General features: G+C 45.7%; 3 protein-coding genes across 5 annotated transcripts in view; 2 read left to right on the forward strand and 1 right to left on the reverse strand.

Moving 5' to 3' along the window:
* The window catches only part of cfap299 (cilia and flagella associated protein 299), a 35,724-nt gene extending 23,546 nt beyond the window's left edge, over nucleotides 1–12,178 (forward strand). Inside the window, exons 4-6 of one of the 3 annotated variants that reach the window (XM_057032392.1) lie at nucleotides 3,288–3,430; nucleotides 9,426–9,555; nucleotides 11,889–12,178. In XM_057032392.1, coding sequence (XP_056888372.1) covers nucleotides 3,288–3,430; nucleotides 9,426–9,555; nucleotides 11,889–11,990 — 375 coding nt within the window. In that variant the 3' untranslated portion in view covers nucleotides 11,991–12,178. The other 2 variants (XM_057032390.1, XM_057032393.1) reach the window with 2 other exon arrangements.
* An 864-nt stretch (nucleotides 12,179–13,042) lies between these two features.
* On the forward strand, nucleotides 13,043–19,557 carry bmp3 (bone morphogenetic protein 3). The gene is made up of 3 exons (XM_057032388.1): nucleotides 13,043–14,133; nucleotides 14,956–15,860; nucleotides 17,221–19,557. The coding sequence occupies exons 1-3, from the start codon at nucleotides 13,857–13,859 to the stop codon at nucleotides 17,410–17,412; spliced, it is 1,374 nt and encodes a 457-aa protein (XP_056888368.1). The 5' UTR covers nucleotides 13,043–13,856; the 3' UTR covers nucleotides 17,413–19,557.
* Nucleotides 18,538–22,490, reverse strand: part of prkg2 (protein kinase cGMP-dependent 2) — a 14,966-nt gene continuing 11,013 nt past the window's right edge. The window contains exons 18-19 of the mRNA XM_057032385.1: nucleotides 22,373–22,439; nucleotides 18,538–21,700 (exon numbers count right to left, since the gene is read on the reverse strand). Of these exons, the coding sequence (XP_056888365.1) occupies nucleotides 21,605–21,700; nucleotides 22,373–22,439 (163 nt within the window). The 3' untranslated portion in view covers nucleotides 18,538–21,604. The remainder of the gene's footprint in view (nucleotides 21,701–22,372; nucleotides 22,440–22,490) is intronic.

A 22,490-nucleotide genomic window follows, 5' to 3' on the forward strand; every position in this document is an offset into this window, starting at 1 on the left:
CCTGGATCATCCAACACTTTTTACAATGTAGCCACATGCTGAAAAAAGTGCTGAGCCTTCTGTCCCACATACCTCAGCATCCCAGAATTATCCAAATCTGGAAAATTCTTCTGGTCTTCAAGGACAAACAAAGACGACTTGGAAAAGAAAAACCTACAGGCTGAATTCCTTCGGCCTGGATATGAAATACGCTCCTGTTTGTTTTGCGCCAGATTGTCGGAGGAACAGGTTCGACCGTCGACGAGAGGACGTAAAGAGAAAAATCGAATGTCACGACGCATTACACGGGTGAAAGATGAAAGGTGCTGCTTTGTGTGCGACTTTGACAGGATACAGTTCTAACGCCGGACCGCAGAGTACGAAGCCCTTTTGAACAGTTGTGCGTTTTTGTATCTGATGCCAAGACATCTGTGTTGTGACACACCCTGTAATTATAAACGAGGGGAAAAGAAACCTCTTTTGATTATTTCCATCCTCGCTGTGCGCACACACACGCAAACACGCCTGCTGTGACAATCGCAGCCCGCCGCGTCGCAAACGTCAAAACAGTAGCGAGCTAGTGCTAATACGGCGGTGTGGCGACAGAAGCGACAGTGTTGGCTTTGCACCGTTGACACTCTCTCATCATCTTTTAAATTGGCGCTCTGATTATGACCTTCCTTCATCAGTCTCATGTAGACCACAGGAGGAGCTTCACTACTGATGTTGGAGTCACAAGAAAAGCACCTTCACACACCCAGAAAGTCCTGAGGGGAAATCCTGAAGGGGGACAAGAGCGAAGGCTGCCAGAAAAAGAGCTGAACACATTCCTCTATTACAGGCCGTGTTTTCCTTACGCCAACTCATTTACACAGTTGTTGGTGATGGCCCGGGATTCCTCCTGAAGCTCAGCCCACCAATAATAAACAGCACGGCAGCTGACACCGCAAGACACCTGCGCGGCGCTCCGACACTGCAGGATTGTTCCCAGGCAGTGGGAGGGCCGCTGCGGCGGAGGTGGTGGTGGGGGGCAGCAAGTTAGCGGGGTCGGGGTGAGCACGGGCCGGCTTCTCTCACCCGATTTGTTCTTTGATTTTATTTGCTCTTATCTAAACTTCAGGTGCGCTTAACAATGTCCCTTTATGCTCCCTGAACAGGGAGACGTCAGCCGGCCTGTCATCGCTACACCCACCGCACACACACCTACTGTCCCATCACACACACACACTTCTCATGCCACAGGATGTCAGGTGGTCCGGCCATTGAGTCCCCACCTGTAGGACATTGTCAAAACACAAAGGAGCAGCACAGTACACGTCAGCCACTGTCAGCTTCTGTTTGGCTGGAGTTTGTAAATCCCTCTCTTTCAACCGCGAGGCTTTGAAAGATTAGCCAAAGGTCTGAGGAGGAACTCACATCTGTGTGGGTTTTACTTGCTGTCAGGAGGCAGGGTCTACCTCCACACAGACCACAATAATTACCCTCGTCCACGCCGTTCGGATTTCACAGTTTGCTTTTAGAGCGCATAAACAAGTTTGCGAGGGCGGCGTCGCTGCGAGGATTTGAGGCGCTTTGTTGTGTTTATTAAGCAGACGGATCATGGATTTAAAGGAAATGACCGCTCTACTGTTCTTTAGCGGTTTATGTAACTTCGATCTGAAGGTCACTGGTGTTTTTGTCTTCACGGCCAGCTGAAAGTTCAACTGCGGAGCCCAAAACGGAGGATCTACCGGGGGTCTGTGAGGCGCTGGGCTTGGCAAAGCCGGTGATGTTTGCCATAAAGCAGGGGCCCCTCGCTTGTTGCCCTGTGAGGTCACAGCACCTGTTCTGGGTAATTGCTGGCAGGTGACGTAAAGCCCCACTTGTTTTCCATGGTGTAATGGTGGGGGTGCCCCCCCCCCCCCACATAAGTGACGGGTTCAGTGCTTGTTCCCTGAAACTCATTAAAGCTTATGAACATTTTGGCTCGTGAGCGTCGTCCATAGGTCCTGACAGACGGACTTTTCCTCTGTAAGGTCACCCTCGCCGTCCTCCTCGTCCACCTGATGATGACATTTCAAGGACGGCTGAAGGTAGACAGAAGCCAGCAGATACGGTATCTGGCTCAGGCCTCCAGCCAGCTGTGATCATCTGATAGCATCTGTTTAAATGTTTGAGAGCAGGCAAAGAGAAAAGAGCCCTCGTTTTCTTCTGAGATCTGGAGCTCTAGTTATCTCTCCCTGGTAGAAGAGATGCACAGATGTCCTCACAGATCTACAGGACAACTGTGATATGGCGAGATGTTGCATTATCCACTAGGGCAGAAAACATCCTGAAAGAAAAGCTTTTCATCTGTGGCAGACAAAACAACCTTTTCCACGCTCGAGTGCGTCCTCCGTCTTTATGTGTCATTGACACCTTTACAAGGACATGAAAGGGTGTCTTTTCACATCGTGTTGTTACCTGAGGGGATTTTGATGTGCTCCGACAGAATCCAACAACAAAATCTTTTTTTTTTTTGTTCTGTCTGACTGAAGCCAACTTCAAACACCCGTTTCTGATAACCACCCCTAGACTCTTAGATTTCTCCTACTGGCAGATCGGACTCATCAGTTCTAATCAGAAATGAGTGTTGGGGGTTTATTTCCGCTTCAGACAAACGATGTTGGAATTGTCGTCCAGTATTTTAATCCCTAAGGTAGCGTCCTGAGGTAAAACATCGAGGGGGAATGTGGTGGTGGTGTCTCTCCCCTGACACCTCAGAGTGTCTCTCTCTCATCCACACTGCCCCCCCCCCCCGGCCACCCTGTTGCTAAATTTGTCGCACAGCAGAGGTGAGAAGTTTGGTCCGGTTAGGGAGAAACCTTGTGTTTAGGTAGGAAGGACCTGACCTTTAGATATTAAGCTCTACGTTCCTTGAGTTATATTTCCACTGTGTTGTCCTTTAGTGTCCCGCTCACCGTGTGGAATCAATTTTAAACTCGCTTAATTCAGCTGAAGTTATATTCCTGCAGACTGTAGGAGTACTGGAGCGGAACCGGGAGTCAAGTTTCAGTAAATTGAGGGATACGACTTGAACCCTACGCGTTTATCTGATCAGGATATTGTGCAGACAGCCCACCTCAGTCAACTCAGGCCACTGCAGGACAATATTTGCTGATTTAGAAGCAGGCTTGAGCCAATAACTTTCATATTTTATGGATTTGTAAAAGATCCTTTCGCTCTGTCCGCTTTTACCAAGTGACATTGGTTTTACCGGTTTTTACCCAGGAGAGTCGTGATGGCTTTGATTATTTATGCAGAGCATTTCTTCTCTTTTTTTTTTACAGTCCATCATTTTCATAAGGGATCATAATACTGCTGGACAGGAAGTGTCTGGCTATATAGACTACGCCCACAGACTCAAGACCTGTGATTTTAACCAAATTTTCAGCGGAAAGAAGAAGCTGATGCCAGGACACTCAGATTTATGGTAAGTCTCCTTCCCTTGTACCATGTCCCTGTTGTTCAGGGGGCTCAACTTTAGTGGGATTTGACAAGATTTGAAGGGTAAGGAAATCTTATTATCCGGGATTAGAGACTCAGGTTTATGTGAGAGTAGTTCTGTAGGACCTGCAGAAAGGTCCAGTAGAGGGGGTGTGTCCAGTTCTAACCCCTGTGGCCTCTACATGCTGTATAACAAGCTGCTGTGTATGTGCGTGTGTGTGTGAATATTAATAACAGCACATTTACAGCGCCCTCTTCCAGGGCTCTTCCTGTCTTGTTCTTGGCTCTTCCTGCTCATGTCAGCTCTCCAAATTACTTATAAATACTAAGTTAATTGTAAATTTCAGGTAAAATGTCTCAATTCCATATAATCTTTGCTGTGTTACAGCTTGACCAAAAAAAAGGCCTGTGGAGGCTTTAAAATCTACATATTTGGCTGCAGTACGTTAAAGGCCATCTGTTAGCAGCCTGTGTGCAGCCGTGCCAGGCAGAGAACTTGGGGCCAAATGAACTGTTGACCTTGCAGGTGTCAGCTAACGTCTACTTGGTGTCCCTCTGTGGGGCAGGTAACATCTACATAGTTTATTGTCTGTCAGGAGACAACTGTCAGCAGATCACCCCAGCCAAAACCAGTGCAGCATTCCACACGCTCGCGCGCAGTCACACGTTACCCACATTTCAGATCGGTGTGAAAAACCTGCTGAGGACCAACCGAAGTGTGGGTCACATTTTCAGAGTTCAGCCAAATGACACGGCCCCCTCTTGACCTCACTGCCACCGGCTACAGCGTCGTCTCCAACACTTCAGAGGTTCTAAAGGTGTAGCATTACTGTTTCCTTAGTCTCAACCTTTTGTTTTCTCAGCGTCGACCAGCGTTCCTGTTGGTTTAATCTTGAACTCCAGCCCAAACAGGGAAACCCATTAATGTGACTGGTTGTGAACTCTAATCACTGTTTACCTCCTTGTGTTTTCAGAAACATCCAGTTGGGTTGTTGCTCCATTTCTGCATGTTCCACAGCTACATGTCAGCAGTTTGTGGCGTGGCTCAGATTGTTTGAGCTGGCCAGAAATTCCAGCTCATTTTGTCTTAATGCTGTGACTTGATTTGGCCCGAGAGTCAAAACTCCACTATCTGTGGATGTGCATTTTAACTGGCTTTGACGCATTCGTGTCGCACCCTAACGTTAACGTTACGACAGCCTCCAATGGTGTTCCATCTGGAATTGTTTTCCCTGACTTTATATCATCCATCATTTACCTATTTTATCACTCTCCGTTCCTACACACAGTCCTGTGGCCTTCAACCTGTCATCTTCTCTAGGAGAAGAATGGAACGCCTAATAAGCTGTGGGTGTGATTCATTCAGCGAGCATGCCTGGAGCCTCCTCCCTAATGATGCTTTTATGAGCTCCCTCCTCTCCTCAGGTCTTGTTGCTCCCCCACTAGAACGACTGACTTCACGCTCCCTCATTTGTTTTTTTCACTTATTAAAACGTGAATTCATCATCTTTTTTTTTTTTACATTTTCTACGGAAACGTTGCATTCCAAGCTTTCCTACCTCTCCCCTTCCCTCCTCTCCTTCATCTCTGTCGGGAACAATAACACCCAGTGTGGTTGCCGTTAAGAGGGAGCAGATGCTGGAGCTGCTGCCCACTCAGAGCACCAAACCTCCCACCGCAGGACTCTGAACCCTGTCCCTCCTCCTCCACAGCCACAAAGAACACAGAGCAGCGACACCAGCGCCAGCGCAGACCTCTGCCTCCCACCTCCAGCGAGACAGGGTGGATAGGTTCACATACGCAATCTACCAGGGGTTTAAATTTTTTTTAAAAAATTAAAATTGTACAAAAAAAGGAGAAACTTGTCAGTGGACACTCAACATGACGTTCAAAGTCAAACAACTGATTTTTCGCCACACCAGCCAAAAATGCAGTTGTAATTTGGTTTCACTAAAAAAAAAATTGCTAGAGTTTAACATTTTTTAGTGTTTTTGGTTGCTGTGGCCACAGCTGGCGAGTGTGTGTTTTATTTCTCCCACCGGTTCCCTCGTTGCATCCGTAACAGGTTAATACCAGTCACAAATAAATATTAGCTAACAGATAAGACTTGTTGCACTCTACTGAGAGACAAGTCTCAGACGCACATGTGAGCATTTTGATTTTAAGGTTAAATGTGAGTAAAAGCCTCAAATCTCAGACACATGTTGCTATATATACATATGCTACACATCTAATTATCCCACAGATCTGCAGCTCCGTGCACCCAGTTTCCTGCCACTCCAGATGTGCCTACAGCATCTCTGATGTCTATTTAATGTTCCCCAGCAGAGAGTCCATCTGTTTCTGCACTCTAGCTGCTCCCCTTCCTCTGTCTCTCTTAAGTAAAGACTTTAAAGTGCATCTGATGATCCTAATTGATTTTCATGAACTCCAAATTGATTGTTCTCCCTCTGAGAATGTCTGATTTCCAAACCAGCCTTCCAGCCCATCACTGTTTCTTCTCAGTTGAATTTAAACTGCGATAGATAAACCCGGCGCTCCAGCACCAGGGCAAGAAACCCGCCTGGAGACCAGAGTCCAGCCATGGCCTGTAACTATGGAAAGTGACAGTAATGTATGTGAATGTAAAAGGAACCAGGAAGCCCTGATGGGAACGCAGTCATTGTTTCCACCAAATGCAGGTTTGGACACTTTTACTGGTCCATGTGTCTGGGTGTGGTGCCACCCAGCTGCTGAAGATTTTTTTTTTTTTCGTTGTGGCCAAATGTGCACCCTTCATGGAGCCAGTTTCCAGGGTGACAGGTCACATTGGAGGAGGAGGAGGAGGAGGGTCCATAAACACGTCTAAGAAATGGAATGGGAATTCTTGGTATCGCTTCAAAAATAGATTTTTGCCTCATTTCCGCCAGCGTTTTTAATGTCGGCTGTTAAAATATCTCACATCTGTCCCCTCTCTGCAGCAAAAGTCAGCGGTTCACCCTGGAATAAAAGTGGCTGACCAGAAAAATGCTAATTGTCGTTTGGCATGTTGGTATAAATAGTCAATGAAACGCTGTCAGATCTAATTTACAAAGAGGATGCGTTCGCTTACGCCTGCAAGTAAATCTCAGACTGTCATTTTCTACCGGGTCCTGGGGGGTGGGGGGGAGCTCATATTTCATAATTGGGGCACTGTTGCCGTCTATTCTGAACACGCTTCCCTCTGCTGTTTCAGCAACTTGGAAAACTTCTCAGCCCTCTTGTTCAATCATCCCTTCTAATTTGATACATAGTTGTATTTCCACATACCGTTTGGACAGCTCGCAGACATCCAGTTCAAGTATTTTCTGGAGAGGGTGGCTGCTCTGAACGCTGATGTGAGATTGATGACAGATGTGAGAGGCGTTCAGATGATGTGCGTCTGGGCGACCAGCTTCTTCACCTTACTGGGACTAAACTCCACGCTGCAGGTTTAGAGTTAATGTCCATTTTCATTGTTTGCGTCTATGACTTGGCTATGTTTTGATCTCTAAACCTGGTGTGATTGGCTGGGTCCGGTCCCGGGATAGCTGAACTTATCGGAGGCGAGTCCAAGTTGAAGGGGAAGACAAACCTGGTGTAAATCAAAACAAATCGTTGTCTATTTGCAAATCAGTAGAAACAAATTGAGTGAAAAGGGTTCAGGAAAAGTTCAAAATCTTGAGTTTAAAGTTGAGACGCAGGACTTTTCTCTACATTCTGGGCCTTGTTATAACATTCCATATATATAAATGTGTGATATTTAGTAGCGGGTAAGGTTCCTTATTCAACTCATAACCAGTTCTGACTATGTTATCCAGATTGCACATTGTTGTCTCTGATGGACAGTTGAGCCACCAGTGTGCTTCCATGCCCTCTCCACCTTTGAGGGAGGTGAGAAGGGAGTGAGGAGGAAGGCCGCTGGTGCGTCACTGTGTGTGTTATAGACGGACCCGGAGCAGCTTCGGACTGTCATTACGGTTTCCTGCTTCAGTATCCCATCATACTTGCTGGCCACAGACATGTTAAAGATGTCTGAAGGCCATAGTAAAACTTCTAAAGGCAATTATTTTGGAAGAGTAAATGCACAAATGTGGGCCTTCATCCTGGTGCAGCTGGGCTAAAGAAGCTAAGACGAAGAACGATCTCTCTCACATTTTAAAAGGTCTGGTCCAGGAAGGCTGCGCTGCCAGGACACCAGCAGCAATGCCAGTCACTCTTGTTATTGGCTGGAATACCTGGAATACCTTTTCATAACTATTCAAGAACAGTCCATTCTGTTAGATTGTGTATTTACATTTCCCAAAATTGCATGGTGGGGGTTTGTGGGTTTTGGAAGGACCATAGTCACGTTTTTCTATCGCTGGTTCTATAAGACGCATGCTGGTAACCTGCAGCAAACACATTATGTCTCTACGCGAGTTTCTACACTCTGCAAACGCTGACTGGAGATTTCCACTGAAGTCAGAGCCTCGTAGTTTCCACCGTATTAATCAAACGTGTAACGTGTGCTATCAGGCAGTGTTGACCACGTTATACACCAGCTGTTTATCATATTTGGGCGCCAGTAAAACATCAGAGTGAGTGAAATATAACCTGTTGTGTGCTGGCGCACCTCCACCGTGTTGTGGTCCAGTATTTACAACTCGCTACCACGGCCTCCCCCCCTCGTGTCCTCCCTTGTTGTTGGCCAGGGGCCGAGGTCTGCTAATGCAGCCTCCCCCCTCACAGCCTTACGTTTAAGCTTCTATAGCTGCTGATCTAAACAGTCTGAGCTGCTCAATCTCTGTCCTTATTTTTGAGGAATCTTTGGTCTGTTCCCATAGAAACCAACAGTCATCTGATGTGTTCTTGTCAGTTACAGGATAATAGAGCCAACTAATGATATTAATGAACATCTAACCATCGTGATAATTAAATGGACGCTCAATATCCTCGCTATGAAAACCCACGCCATCGTACACGTGGCCCTTTTTTTTTTGTATTTTATATTTTTAAACTCAATTTCAACCAATTTAAGACCTGACTCTGGGGTTTTCTTGTTTCCACATCTGGCCCTTTTCCACTGAAAGGCTGTGCTGGCTCCAAAGTTAACATGGGAACAATGTGGTATTCAACACTACCTTAATGAGATGTTTTCACATCTCAACTCGCCTCTTATTTCCTATCAACAAGGAGGATCTGCCAACGTTCCCTAATGTCAAGCTGCTGTGTTTTTATTTGAACAATCGCGTCGCCTCCAGCAAAGCATTTAGGCAAAATTTGTCCCAGTAATTGATGTGACGGGATAAACACCAAACACGGCTCCGCATCCGGATTCGGCCCGAAGGGCTGAACATTTCATCCAGCTGACGACTGTTACACCTTATCAAAAACAACACCAACCCCAAAAGCCGAGCAGGATCCAAACGGATGCTGTAAATTAATCGTTCATTTATTTTGGAATTCAACCCTTCCCTTGGTCTCCGTTGGTTATTAGCCGCAGCTTTACTTAAGACACGGTTTGGCGGTCCCCAACGCGGCGCCCTCAGTATCAGATTGGAAACAGACCTTTCCTTACACCCTCTATCACACATGATACCTCACCCTGCAGGGTTCCTCCGGTCTTTCCTGCGAAGCTCTTTCATAACCTGCCGGTGAATATTGGTGCGATAACAAAAGCTGTGTAACGCTCCGAAACGATCCGCAACGCTCCGTAAACCGTGAAGTTCTTCTTCTGTAAAACATGTGACCTCGGGACAGTGCTCATGTGTCGCTGTGAAGCCTCCTGCTGTGCCAGACTATGGGTGGGATGCCAAATGGTCAGATAGCACACGTCACAAACAGACAGTTTTCTTTATCCTGCAAGGTGGAAAGAAATGTAGCCCCAAGTCCAGTTCCAAGGCTTGGATTTGATTTAGCTGCAACAAAGCTGAATTGTTATTTCATAGTAATATTAGATATTAAAGGTCACCTATTCATAACTGTTTCCATTTTTCCTGCAGCTTTTACAACTGGGAAACTCATGTGTCCTCGTCCAACCCGAGCCCTAACTTTGAGGTGATTTATAAGGCCTGCCACGGCCTCCTCTTCATGAGCAGGAACAGTGGCAAGATCCTGGACGTAGACCCCTGGGTAGGTTGGCCACTGATGTTCTACTGAGGCAGCTGGCTGCCAGGGATCAGGTCACCTGTTCTCGGGTCACCTGTTCTCTGGCAGTAAAAATGTCTCACGGAAGCACAAAAGTGTTTTTTTCCCTCCCTTTATCAAGTGTGATTAACTTAATCTGAGAGAAGCATAATTAAACAGGAAGGGACAATAGTTGCTCTCCACCTGCACCGCAGAGGGTGAAGACAGGTGTTTCCTCAGCCTGACAGATAAAGTCAAAGGGGGGGGGGGGTACTTGGTGGGGCTGAACTATTTTGAAATTGCACTCAGATCTGTGTGGGACTGCGTTTTTGAGGCCAAGCGCCAAAATGGCAGCGCAGCGCTCCAGCTGTGGTCAAGCCCCGCCCCGACCAGGCTGTCTATTAAAAACACAAGAAAAAGCACAAGAACCAGACACGGAGAACCTCCCACATGCCCAGAACCCAGATCAGCACAGAGCCGGCCAGCAGCTCAGTACCTGCTGATCCACGGCTCCATGTCAAAGTGGGGATTATTAAGGAGGGTTTGTTGACTTTTCTGCGTTTGCATTAAAGCCAAAACAAGCTAAATGTAACAATATTTAAATTATAGCAACGATACACAGGCACAAGCTGCTCGTGCCACACATATTTCTAAATATAGAGGTTTATCCTTCAGATCACACACAGCCTCCCCATTTCTTTTAATGCCTTCATGAGGAGATTTTTATTGCTCTGCTTTTATTTATGCTCCTTTGAAGACTGTATCACTTATAAGGACAGCCACAAGTTGTTTGAGGTAAAAGTGTAAATTGGGTGTAATGGCTGGCCATGGATCCACTCCCACCAGAGGCTTTTGACACACTCGGGCTTAAATAAACGCTTCCAGCTGCTGGTGGCTTCACATCTGAGCAGTGGGGCTTCGTCATGTCCGACATTCTCAGTGAGACGAACAATTGCAGCCACTGTCGCATCCTATCAGCGCGGTAATAGTCCCACCGTTCCAGCCAGCGTCTGCGTTTCTGTTTAGCTGCCGGCACACAGCAGCTTTTACACCTGCTCTCTCATTTATGAACATCTAATATCTACCCCCAGTGGTGCATTTAGACAGAGAAAGACTGTTAATCATGAGGTCTTGATACTGATAAAGAGACTCAAGGAAGAGAGATTACAGGAAGGTTCAAGGCCTTCCTCGTTTAATAACATTGTTATAGCCCATTGGTTAGCCGCTCTGCTAAGTTCTTCCAACATTCTGCTGGCTTCCAGGCTGAACCTGTTGCGGACCCCAGAAGGACCCTCATTCATTCAGACCTCTACCTCCATATTATCATCTACGACCACGACGTCAGGACATTTTAGGCTCCAGCGTCCGGCTGCTCATGTGACACCTATCTGGAGCACCAGGAGCCTCTAATTTGAATGCTCCTTTATATCGCAGTTTCCATCTAGGTGGAGGTGCTGCAGGGGAGAAATAGAGCATCCCAGAGGATGACGTGACCGTTTTCTTGTCATTCTATCATAGTTTAATGGAACTTCTTGTAGTTTTCGGCCTTTATTTGTCCGTTGCTCCTGGCATTGATGCAGACCCAGGATCAGCTCGGCCCATATGCCATTCCTGGAGCAGCGGGGTCCTGCTGAGGGACCCGGGTCCCGTCACGCCTCTCGGATTGGCATGTTTCTGGCTGTTTTGTCTAAACAAATTAAAGGCACTTTGAAAGATGACGGGGTGCTTTTATGTTCTCCTCCAGGCTGCGGTAGCTCCAACTGGACTGGAAGAATGGGTAATGGGCTTAAAGCATTCCGCATGTTCCCAGATGCAAGACACACTGAGAGCTACATCAAAGTGCCCGATCATCATTTACATATTAGTCATTCACTCTGGCATTTTGGAGGGAAGATAACATTCAAGAAAGAATTATTAAGCTGCTCCAGATCACTTCTAACAGTTTAGCCTCCTTTAAATGTCAGCAGGTTGTTTTCCTGTGTTAAAGAACACAAATTTCCCACAATATGGATTCGTAATTTATTTTCCTGCTCTCTGATTTTAAAAAAAAAAAACAGTTCTGCCCTTTTTCCCTTCTTCTAAAGTGGAATTTGAAACATGCATAAACTCTTGATTTCCAAAATACTTTGGATTTTTACAGGTAATCTAACGTCTGCTTTTGTTTTCTCTAATGGATTCAAGGCAGAAAATTGTCAGGGACAAAGCCAGAAGGATATATATATTTTGAAACCATCACAATACCTGGATAATTATTTGAATGTGTAATTATTTGTAAGTAAAAACTCAAACTATCTGGGTGGCAAATCAACATTTCACACTCACTTCGCCTCCGTTTACAGACTAGAGTTTGTTCCTGTGGCGCTGTGACGGAACGACCTCGGAAAAGTGGCACACGTCATTCGAATCACAAACAAAAGTGCAGATGTACGCATGGAAAATAAGCAAAACTCAAACATCTGTCGCTCGACAAACAAACACGGCTCACGAAGCACACCCGCACCACTTTACACGCCAAACCTCCGTGGAAGACAGCCTTCCAAATATCACCAATAAAACAACTGGAGCACACCCAGATGGACCCCGTGTCTGTAAATAGTGATGATTTTAAAATAAAGTTCATTTAACTGGTTGGGCCCCGCTTCATTTGTTTTATTGGGCTTTTAAGCTGTTGGGGTTTTAAATGAAGCGTGGTTTTATTAGTTTGAGGCCTGACTTGCCCCTAATACACACAACATGAGGTAATAAAGAAGCAAAATTAGACCAAACTAGGCCTAAAATATCAGAAGGAACTTACTAATGTAACAAGCATAGCCGAACCTTTATTTGATTATTTTTTTCATCATTCAGCTTGACCAGGATTTACAGCTCAAACTTTCAGCCACTTGTCTTGATGTTTTTGGGGTTTTGAGCCCTAAGCGGCTCCCATTTTTCAGAGTACCAGTTAAAGATGTTGGTTGTAGTGCAATGCTCCAACCAATGTCACATTTTACAGCACTTCAAGACCAATCAGACAATCATTTTATCTGTTCCTCTAAGGCAGCATATATTTGGCGCTGAGGTTTTGCACCACCGCGGAGCTAAGTGACACGAATCAAACACACCCTGATGTTAACTGCAATACAGATTTGGCAAAGAGCATTTGCTGAGACCTAAAGGCTTTGAAAACTGTCATTAAATTAAGCTTAACTTTTGTTAAAATGTATTTTACCCACCAACGGGCTTGAATGACTGTGTTAATGTTCGTGTGATTTGAGTTTTTCTAAGATTCTTTATCTACATCTGATGTCATCCCCGAGAAGAAAGGGTTAAATCCACTGGACGTCTTGACTCACGGGGACATGCTAATATTATTGCCATCAGATGTCCAGGGGCGGGGAAATGCCCTAATCATTTCCTCCCGAATGCCCCTGAAAGAGAAGCCCACTGATGGATTTGGGGGGGCTGGAAGGGCGGCTGGATGGGGTGCCGCGGAGGGCGGGTGGTTGCGGTGGGGGGAAACGGCACAGTACGGCATCCGGATCGGACCGCGATGGTACAGGATGTGTGTGCTTAACTCCATTGAACTAAACTAAATAGGGCAGAGAGCCTTTAATACTGACAATAATCCACTTCATTCACAGGCGAGGCACAGACGCACAGCTCGGCGGAGCAGAAATTACGCACGGAGCGGCTGGTCTGTGGCAGCAGTTTGCACACGGACAGGACTTTTTTTCACTAAAACAGAACGAGTCTTATCGACTTGGTGAAAAGTCGTCTTTAGCTCTTGATAACAAGACAATTTGTCTCTAGGCTAAATGTGCGTAAAGTTAACTTGAACAGGAAGCTCCCTCCCCTCTCCCTCCCTCCCGCCCGCCCGTGTGCGTGCGTGTGTGTGTGTGGGCGCGCGAGGAATACCCAGCTGGTCCCACTAGCCCTATAATACCACGCACAAATGCTTTACCTTTAATGACAACTGAGACGGAGGGACTGCTGAGTGCTGGTTCTGAAATCAGCCCGGAGCTCGGACACAAACCCAGTAGCGTCGCTTTTTACCCGCCTCGCTCCTCTCATATCTGCCCCGCTGCACCTTGATACTGCGCCCAGGAACTTTAATTAATTACAGGTCGTCGCACGTTTACAGCTGCAGCTTCTGAAAAGCAGACAGAAGTCTGTCGTACTGTCCACCGTCCCCGTCTATGAGCAATGGTGGTATCAGTCTCCAACAGAGGACTCCTCAGGTGATGTTGTCGTTTTGGAGATAAGGACCAGCCTTTGGATTCATCTTAAGAACTTTTATTTTCCGCTGCTGCCTTCTCTGTTGCTCAAGCATGGCTCTGTACTCCCGGGTTGTGCTCATGCTGCTCTACGGATGGACTTATCTCTGCGTCGGATACTGCGCGATGTTGAAGACGGACAGTTTCCCCGAGCGACGGTCGGTGGATTTTACTCACTCGCTGGATGGAGGACACCCGGTGAAGGAGGACGGGGACCGTCTGTTGCAGGATACAATGACGGAACACATGCAGATGCTTTACGCCAAGTATAATCAGGCTGGATTTCCCTTCAAGGATGGAAACACTATCCGCAGTTTCAAAGCGCACTGGGGTGAGTCTCCATTCATTTCTCACACCTTTACGCATCAGTACAAACCTGCCTCAGTCTGGAAAATCCGTATCTGGTTGTTTTAATTGTGGTAAATGTAAACTAATGAACCAACCACTCAGGTTTGTGCCAATATTCGTGCGCAATTTACGTGTATAAAAATCAAAACCCGCGTATTTGCCCTATTAAACACGTGAAACCTACACAGATTTATACAGTTTAGGTTTAATGCAGTAAAACGGGCGGAAGAATTAAGGATTTGTGCCTTTTGCTCGGTGTGAAATCAACCTGTTGATTTCGGAATGGAAATCGGAACGGCTGTTAGCTCATTCCTGTGAAAACATCAAACATTCTTCTCCATCACAACTCAGAATTCTTTTCCGACACATTTATTTCCACAACTTGTTGTTTTTGCCATTAGATTCCCCGTCGAACCTCTCGCCGAGAGGGTCTCCTCTCGGCTGCTGCATGCCCGAACTGCTGTTTGTTTCTCCGCGTATCTGTAAATTTAACAGAACAAAATACATTTTTGTTCTTGTTTTTAAACTTAAAGTTCCCTATATGCAAGTCTGTATCTGCCACTTTGACGCGGGTTCTGCAGCAGACGCCACTTTCCCCTCCGAGTCGACACAGTTTTTTGTTGTTATACCGCCCCCTATCGTCAGTTGCCCGCATGTAAGAGAAAAATAGAAACTCTTCTTAATTTACTGACTGTTTTTTTTTTAATCGTCTCGTCAGATCACTTGATGAAGTTTTGTAATAAAATCCAAATGTCAGTTAAGGGCAGAGATCATCCATATTTATCATTTTTGTTGTGCTTTGCAGGCATGCTCAACAACAAGCGTCTTCAGATTTTCAACCTGACCTCTCTCACAAAGTCAGAGGACGTCCTGTCAGCCACTCTTCATTATTACATCGGAGACCTTCAGAACAGCACCCACGGCTGCTTTGGCTCCACAGGCTGCGGCCGCCACGGCCCCCGAAGACACAGCCACATTCACATGGTTATCTGGAGCTTTGCCTCTGTGGATAACAAGCTGAGGACTCTTGGACATTTCCGGATCAACGTGTCCACCCTGTATAGGGACTTCATATCTTGGCAGTGGAAGGACATTACTCGTGTGGTCAGCCAGGCTAAAAACCATGACGAGCTGCTCATTGGTATCGACGTGACCTCACAAGGGCCCCAGCCGTGGAAGAAGCTTCTGTCAGACCGCTCACCTTATATCCTGGTCTATGCCAACGATTCTGCCATTTCAGAACCAGAAAGTGTGGTAGCTACTCTCCAACGGCACCAGCCGACAGGGGGGGAAGGCACCACGCCTCCCGGGTCCCTTAAACTGAACAATACCAAAGGTGATCAGCTGAGGCACAAACGCTCGGTGAACATTCTCCTTCCACTGCAGAACAATGAACTTCCCGGGCCCGAGTATCCCTACGAGACCACAGGCTGGGACGAGACGAGTCCATACGAACCTTATGAAAACAAGCCGGCCCGCCGGCCACGTAAGAAACCACGCAAGAACCAGAGGCACAAGATGCCCCTGCTGCAGTTTGACGAGCAGACAATTAAAAAGGCACGAAAGAAGCAGTGGAACGAGCCGAGGAACTGCGCTCGGAGATACCTGAAGGTGGACTTTGCTGACATTGGATGGAGCGAGTGGATTATATCACCCAAGTCTTTTGATGCCTACTACTGTTCAGGGTCCTGCCAGTTCCCCATGCCCAAGGTGAGTCCATCTCGCGGAGCACCAGAGTCCATCTGGTGCCCCAAACCTTTACTGTCGTGGTGGAATAACTCAAGTATACAACTGTACTGGGATGTAAATGTGTTCCAGATGCTCTCATCCAAATATACTGTTTGTTTAAACTACTTATACGACCCAACACTCGACCTCCCCGTGCAGTCCAGGAGACTGTAGGCATTAGCCCATAATCTCAACAATCTTGTAAATAAACCCAGCCGTGTTGAACAATCATCACATCGGGCTATTAAGCTTCCAGGCCCAGGTTGACCAAAGCTCCAGCTGCTCTGTAGCGTGTTCATTTGGATAACATCAACACCAGAACCCCCTCACACCTCCCTGTCTTATTAGAGACGATGATACTTGGAGCTGGCGTGAATTCATCCTTTCCGCTTTAATCTTTAATTGTTTACAGCCAAATTTATACATGCGTGTAAACTTTACAAGAGAAAGAGACCCGAGGGCACTGCGGCGGCTCGAGCGGGAGCCGAATAAGGGAAAAACGGAGCAGCGCTCACTCTGAAACAGGTGGCTGATCATCGCCATCGTCAGTTCTCGAGCATCTCAGAAGACAAAGACAAAGTAAAAACAATTAGTTTCACTGGCAGCCGTGTTGAAAATTCAACCCCTGTAATCTTTGTCCCTGCTGATGAGATAACATCACCGGTATTTTAAACATGGTCGGAATGCACGAGATCCATCCACTTAATTCATTAGCTCGGAGACGCTGGCCTTTGTAGTCAGTGTAATTAGTCCCAGAAGTAGGGCCTGTAGGGCCTTAGGCCAGCAGCCCCCCTCCTCCAGGTCCATGGCCCAGTCAGACGGGCCTGTGATGTGTTTCTCCTTTGTCAGAGCGAAGCTTTAGAAGTTGCTAAACAGCTACAATTAACAGCTCTGCCCAGTTTATTATGACGTGTGGGCAGATCCCTGTCGCCGCTCCTGAAGGATCACGGCCGGTTCAGGTGTGGGAACCACAGATCGGTCCCCTCCCAGATCCTCCACCCAAGATTGTCTGTAAATGTGACTTAATATCTGTCAACGCTCTTTTAACAGGTGTAACCCAATACAAATAAAAGTTCAACTGAGCTGCTGCGTGTTTGCAGATCTAAAAAGATTACAAATAATCTGTTTACATGTAACTAGATTACAAAACGGGGTCATAATCTGATTATGTGTAATCCAATTGAGATCCGATCTTTAAAAACAAAGAGTAGAGTTGTAGTAGTAGTGATGGACAGATCCTTTTATTTTCTGGAATCCATTGAGAAGCGTTGAGAAGGATCCCGTCTACCAAGACTGTCTGTTTTATAGAATCCCCTTTGATCCTTTGGTTGCTTCGTTTCAGGCCCTGAAGCCGTCGAACCACGCCACCATCCAGAGCATAGTGCGCGCAGTGGGCGTCGTCCCAGGTATTCCTGAGCCGTGCTGCGTCCCGCAGAAGATGTCTTCCCTCAGCATCCTCTTCTTCGATGAAGACAAGAACGTCGTTCTTAAAGTCTACCCCGACATGACTGTCGATTCGTGTGCCTGTAGATAGCTTTCATATCCTCCGTCGCCATTAAAGCTCCTCAATAAAGCCAAGACACTCAACATGCAGACAGACAGACAGACGCTCTCCTCTCCTGTTTTTTCTCTTCCTAGCGGTCTGTTCACGGGAAAGAACGGATCTTTAAAGTTAGCCTCAACAGTGATGGAAATGTTTCCGGTTCATCAACCCAATCAGATACAAAATGTTTGTCGTGAGAGATAAAAATTGAAGAACCAAAAATCAGGACTCCTCTTCCTTCTCTCCAGCGTCCCTTAGAATCCAACTGGCCCTTGCATGGTTTGTGATGTGTGTATGTATTTATGTCTGTACTTTCACTGTGTGTCCTTCACTATATGGAAAGTTAATGTATAGATATTAGCTTGGCTGCTATAGAGAGATGTATAAGATTCCAAAGCCAGAATTGTTGTGTAGGCAGTCCAGTAAGATCACACCTTTTAACAGATTACTACAAACAAAGGAGTTCTCGGTTGTGGTTTCATGAATGTTTGGCGTACGAAGTTTTACGTTTCGCCAAGTAAAATTCCTCCAGGTTTTAATTTTAAAGATGTGGATAACAGATACCAAAAGATGAAACGTTCGTCATGTTTTTTATTAAACACACAAAACTTCAAAAAGAAGTTCAAAAGGTTCTCGAGGTTCATGCGGAAAACATAAAGTGTTTATTGGATCTGATAAGTCGGTGGAAGATTTACGCCGGCGGTCTGATATCACGATGAACGCATTTGTTATTGGCTTTGTAAGACTTCGCAGCATGCTGGCAACACACGTTAACCTCCGCATATCTTCGGGCGACATCTACCAAGGGCCAGAAAAGCCAGACAAATTTGTTTGTTTTAACTTCAATATGAAAAAAAAAGAAAACGAATCCATGTTGACTCAACATGTGCTGCTGGTCTGGAACCAGTTCAGCTTTGGATATTTTACCCGTTTTCATTGACAAAAAACACGTGCTGTCACAACGGCTTTTCAAAAGGGTAAAATTTCAAAGCTACTGCGTTTTAAGTCGCGACAATAATACCTGCTAACTGCTCAGTGTAGCTTACGAACTTTGAGACTCATTTTACTTTCAAAGCAATTCAAGCTAATAATAATAATGATGCCAAAACCAAAAAGTATGAACAGTTTGTGTAATTTATTGAAAGATCCAGTCCTGCTGGGTTGTGTAAGCCGTTGGTAATTCAGTATAAAGTAGATCAGCAGTGGTTGTTTTAGCACATGTGGTTGAGGGGCTAACCTGTAGCACAGCTAGTGCTGCACGATGCTATTATTCCAGGTAAAAAAACAAATATTTATTCAAAGCAAGAAGACTAGCAGACCTTTTCCTATAGATTTGTACATTGCTATTGTATATAGTTCACTCTATGCTGATGACATTCTGACGTGTGTTTGAGATAGAAGTGCCTTCTTAGAGTGGGTCCATCAGCAGCTTTGATGTCTTTGTTGCCTGTTCAACAGAGTTCAAAGAACTGGCCTTAATTCACATTAAAGCAATTTTTTAAAAATAGTTTTTTTTATGGTACAAAATAGACTACAATAAGTAAATATAGTTTCATATGCTACGAATGCCAGTGGGAATTATACTACGTATTTCAAATGTTTCACTATTTTTGTATTTTGGAGACATTTAATTTGTGTCAGCTGAGAACAGATTTTTTTTTTAACTATATGTTTTGTAATGACACTTTCTTCTCATCCAATACAGCTGTTCGCTCTGTTGTCTAGACATTTTAGGTTTCCTCTATTTGAGGCCCAACTGCATTAAAGTGGTTTTGACCCTCAGCTGAAGCCTAAACTTCACCGATGTGTGTGGCTGTGCGACGGTGCATCAGCGGTGTCGCTCCTTCGCTGTTCAACACTATAATGTAAATGTTACGCTGTAGCTAAGAAACGCTTGTACAATAAGCTTCATAAAATATATTTGTATATGGAAATGACCTTTAACATGCATCTATTTATTATGGGATTGCTACATATCATGTAGAGGTGAGGTGCTCCGACACGTGGACCTTCTTTATACCTGCGACGGACGCTACTGCTGTGAAAGTGTGCTGAACTGTTTAAAGGTGTCCCCCTCGGAGCGCTGATCATCTTTACGCCACATTCAAAGACATTAATAAAAGTATCCAAGTCTCAGATCTGTTACCAGAGCTGGTGTTTTTCTAAGAATTCAGTCGCCAATATAAAAAAGAGCTAACCAGTCGTTCTGGTTAGACCAACCAGTCATATGTCTGTGACACTGGTGCTGGGGGTTTATTTCTGCATCCTGGAACAAACTGGTTTAGAGAAAGCCACATTTTCTGTATCTGCATCACAAACACTGCGACTACATTTGCACATCTATACAATTCATGGTAGATAAGGAACCATTAGGAGGAGTCGTAGGACAAAAGTATTTTGGCCTCTGTTTATACACTGATGAAGCTCCGCTGACAGCTTGTGATGTCTGGTCGACTTGGTGGGAGCGGCTCCAGAACTGCAGCTCTTGCAGGCTGGTCAAAGTCTTCAGGTGGGCTGATTGATGTCCGGAAGGTCCGATCCCACAGTCGAGCCTGAAAGGAGTCAATTCTGGTTCTGACATAAAGGTGTCAGACGATTCCTTACTTATAAGGGCTGCACAGCAAGAGACCACTTAGGGTGCCCATGCTGACCCCTGTCCACCACCAAAAGCACCGACAATGGGCAGGGGAGCACCAGAACCAGACCGCCACACAATGGAAGAAGCCACCAGGCCGCACGGCATCAAACTTGAAGTGGTGATCTGGTCTCCAGATTCCCCAAATCTCAATTGAGCATCTGTGGATGTGCAGGACAAGTCTGATCCAGTGAGGCCCAACCCCACCACTTACATGATTCAAAGGATGTGCTGCTGATATCTCGGTACCAGATACCACAGCTGGAGACCACGTTCGACGGGTCCAGGCTAGTTTAACAGGCAGGTGGCCATAATGTTCTGCCTGATGGGTGCACTGACAGTTTACATGCTATTTCTTGAATGTAAAACAAAATCAATGTCCAAATTGGACATTTAACTCTTCCTTCCTGTGAAACTGGGAACCACAAAGTTGCCTCGGGCTCGTTTCCATTCCAGACCGGCTGCACACGCGACTACAAAACCCCCTCAGTCATACGAAATAAAAACCACACAGCTGCAACACAAATTTCCCGGAGAGCCACATGTGGAAAGATCACGAAAACAGTTTCTGAAAATAATATTTTAGAGGTATTTGTAAAATATTTTATGACTGTAGATTAAGGAACGTAAAAACACACTGCCGTGACACAGGACACTGAATCAACTCCCAGCTCAGATTATCTGTCAGGAGATGCTAGCAGCTTTACAGCCTGCCTGCAGGCAAAACCTTTTCAACTCTGGAACGTTATTTGTTTTTTACGTCAGTCACTGTTTTCACAGTATGTAACGATAATATCCTTGACATTCACGCTCATTTAAGCAACTATAGTTACATGTGATGCTTTGTAGTCTTTAACGATGACATCATCTTCAAAGACACCTAGAGAGGAGAGGTTCCCTGCACCAAACTGAACTGTGGAATCAAAGATTTTCAAGGTTTCTATAATATCAGAGTATTTATTCACAGCTGACCTGCTGGTTTGTAAAGTCCAAAGTCACGCGGACAGGTGTCCTGGCTAGTCTTGTTGTCCTTTTCTGCACAATCTAAAACGGGCCATCAATGGTAACAAGGGATTGATCATATTTCCATTAGGCAGTGCAACTCAGGTCAGCACAGCATGACACAGTAATCCTTGATGGGGCTTAGATTACCACAGCAGGATGTTGAGGCTGGATGGTGATAGCAGCGTCCGCTAGCACGACTGCACAGCGTGACAGAGCATCAAGCTAACAGTTCAAAAAGGATCCTCCCAGGTTCCCAATACTGGATTACACTTTAAAATGAATAAATAATCCTGTCGATATGTCAATGAGCAAGTGGCCGGAAGAGGAGTCACCAGTCTGTGTAGCCAATGTAGAAGCAGGCTACCAGAGTGGACTTGTGTGGACCTAATGCTAATAAACATTAGTGCTGTTGTGCATATGGTGATGGAACAGTTCCTCACTTACCTGTAACTAAAATAGTGGGGGAAGAAGCATGTTTAATATTTGATAACCTGCTTGGACCCATGAATATGCTCGGTGCAAGACCAACAGTGCAAAGGTGAATCAGAAGTCCACGTCCCAACCAGACAGCTCGTCAGGAGGACTGTCTTCATCTGGAGGGTAGCTGTCAAAGTAACTGTGATCCGTCGGTCCTGTAAGCTGGGAAAACAGCAGAGAAAAAAGTGATTTTTGGAAAAGTTACACGAAAACCTTCTGGATCAAACTTAGTAGGTGGACGTGGAACAGACATAAAAGCCCGTCAGATGTTGGTGTGATTCCAGGACTGAGCCCAGTTAAAAGTTTCTCCCTGTTGTCTTCCTCCTGTGGATGCTGATATGTTCCTCCAGGAAAACATCAAGGGCTTTAACACCACATCTGCTGCCCTTGTCAACATGTGCAAAGCAGCAGTCAACAGAAATATAACATGCAACATCTCTCCCCACTTCCTTTCCACATGCTGATTATAACCTAAATATAGTATTATTGACAAAAAGAAAGATGAACAACATCGCCTGTTTTGCTAATGCTGAACGTCTCCTACATGCTTCAGAGGTCAGAACGTACCAAACCCATAAACGTTTGGGCTTCGGGGGGACTGGTTGCAACTTTTGCTGCAATTTGGGCTCCCCTGTTTGGAAGCCTGAAACATGTGGCAGCCGGATGGAGATGACTGATCTACAACAAAACTTGTAGAAGATTGGAGGAACGTTGAGGACGTTGTAGTTGAGGTTTGATCTTGGAAGAAGACTAACAGTCTGGTTCCCCAACAGATCTGGAAAGGAGGCTGTGGTGGAAATACTCTCAATTACTTCTGCCTGTATTTATACTTACTGCTCGTTTCAGAGGAGACGGTAAAGTCTTCGCCTTGAGTCCCTCCCAGCTGAAACCATTGAACCACCTTCAACAGCAGTAACAGAATGTCCATGTATTGTGCCATGTCTCAAATCAG

The sequence above is a fragment of the Takifugu flavidus genome, chromosome 5, assembly GCF_003711565.1.
Source record: "Takifugu flavidus isolate HTHZ2018 chromosome 5, ASM371156v2, whole genome shotgun sequence".
Classification (NCBI taxonomy): domain Eukaryota; kingdom Metazoa; phylum Chordata; class Actinopteri; order Tetraodontiformes; family Tetraodontidae; genus Takifugu; species Takifugu flavidus.

Excerpts from the sequence above, each read along its gene's own strand:
- bmp3 (XM_057032388.1), top strand. The coding sequence starts at position 13,857 with ATGGCTCTGTACTCCCGGGTTGTGCTCATGCTGCTCTACGGATGGACT. Across the intron at positions 14,134-14,955 it reads CAGTTTCAAAGCGCACTGGG|GCATGCTCAACAACAAGCGT; the intron begins GTGAGTCTCCAT and ends TGTGCTTTGCAG. Across the intron at positions 15,861-17,220 it reads GCCAGTTCCCCATGCCCAAG|GCCCTGAAGCCGTCGAACCA; the intron begins GTGAGTCCATCT and ends GCTTCGTTTCAG.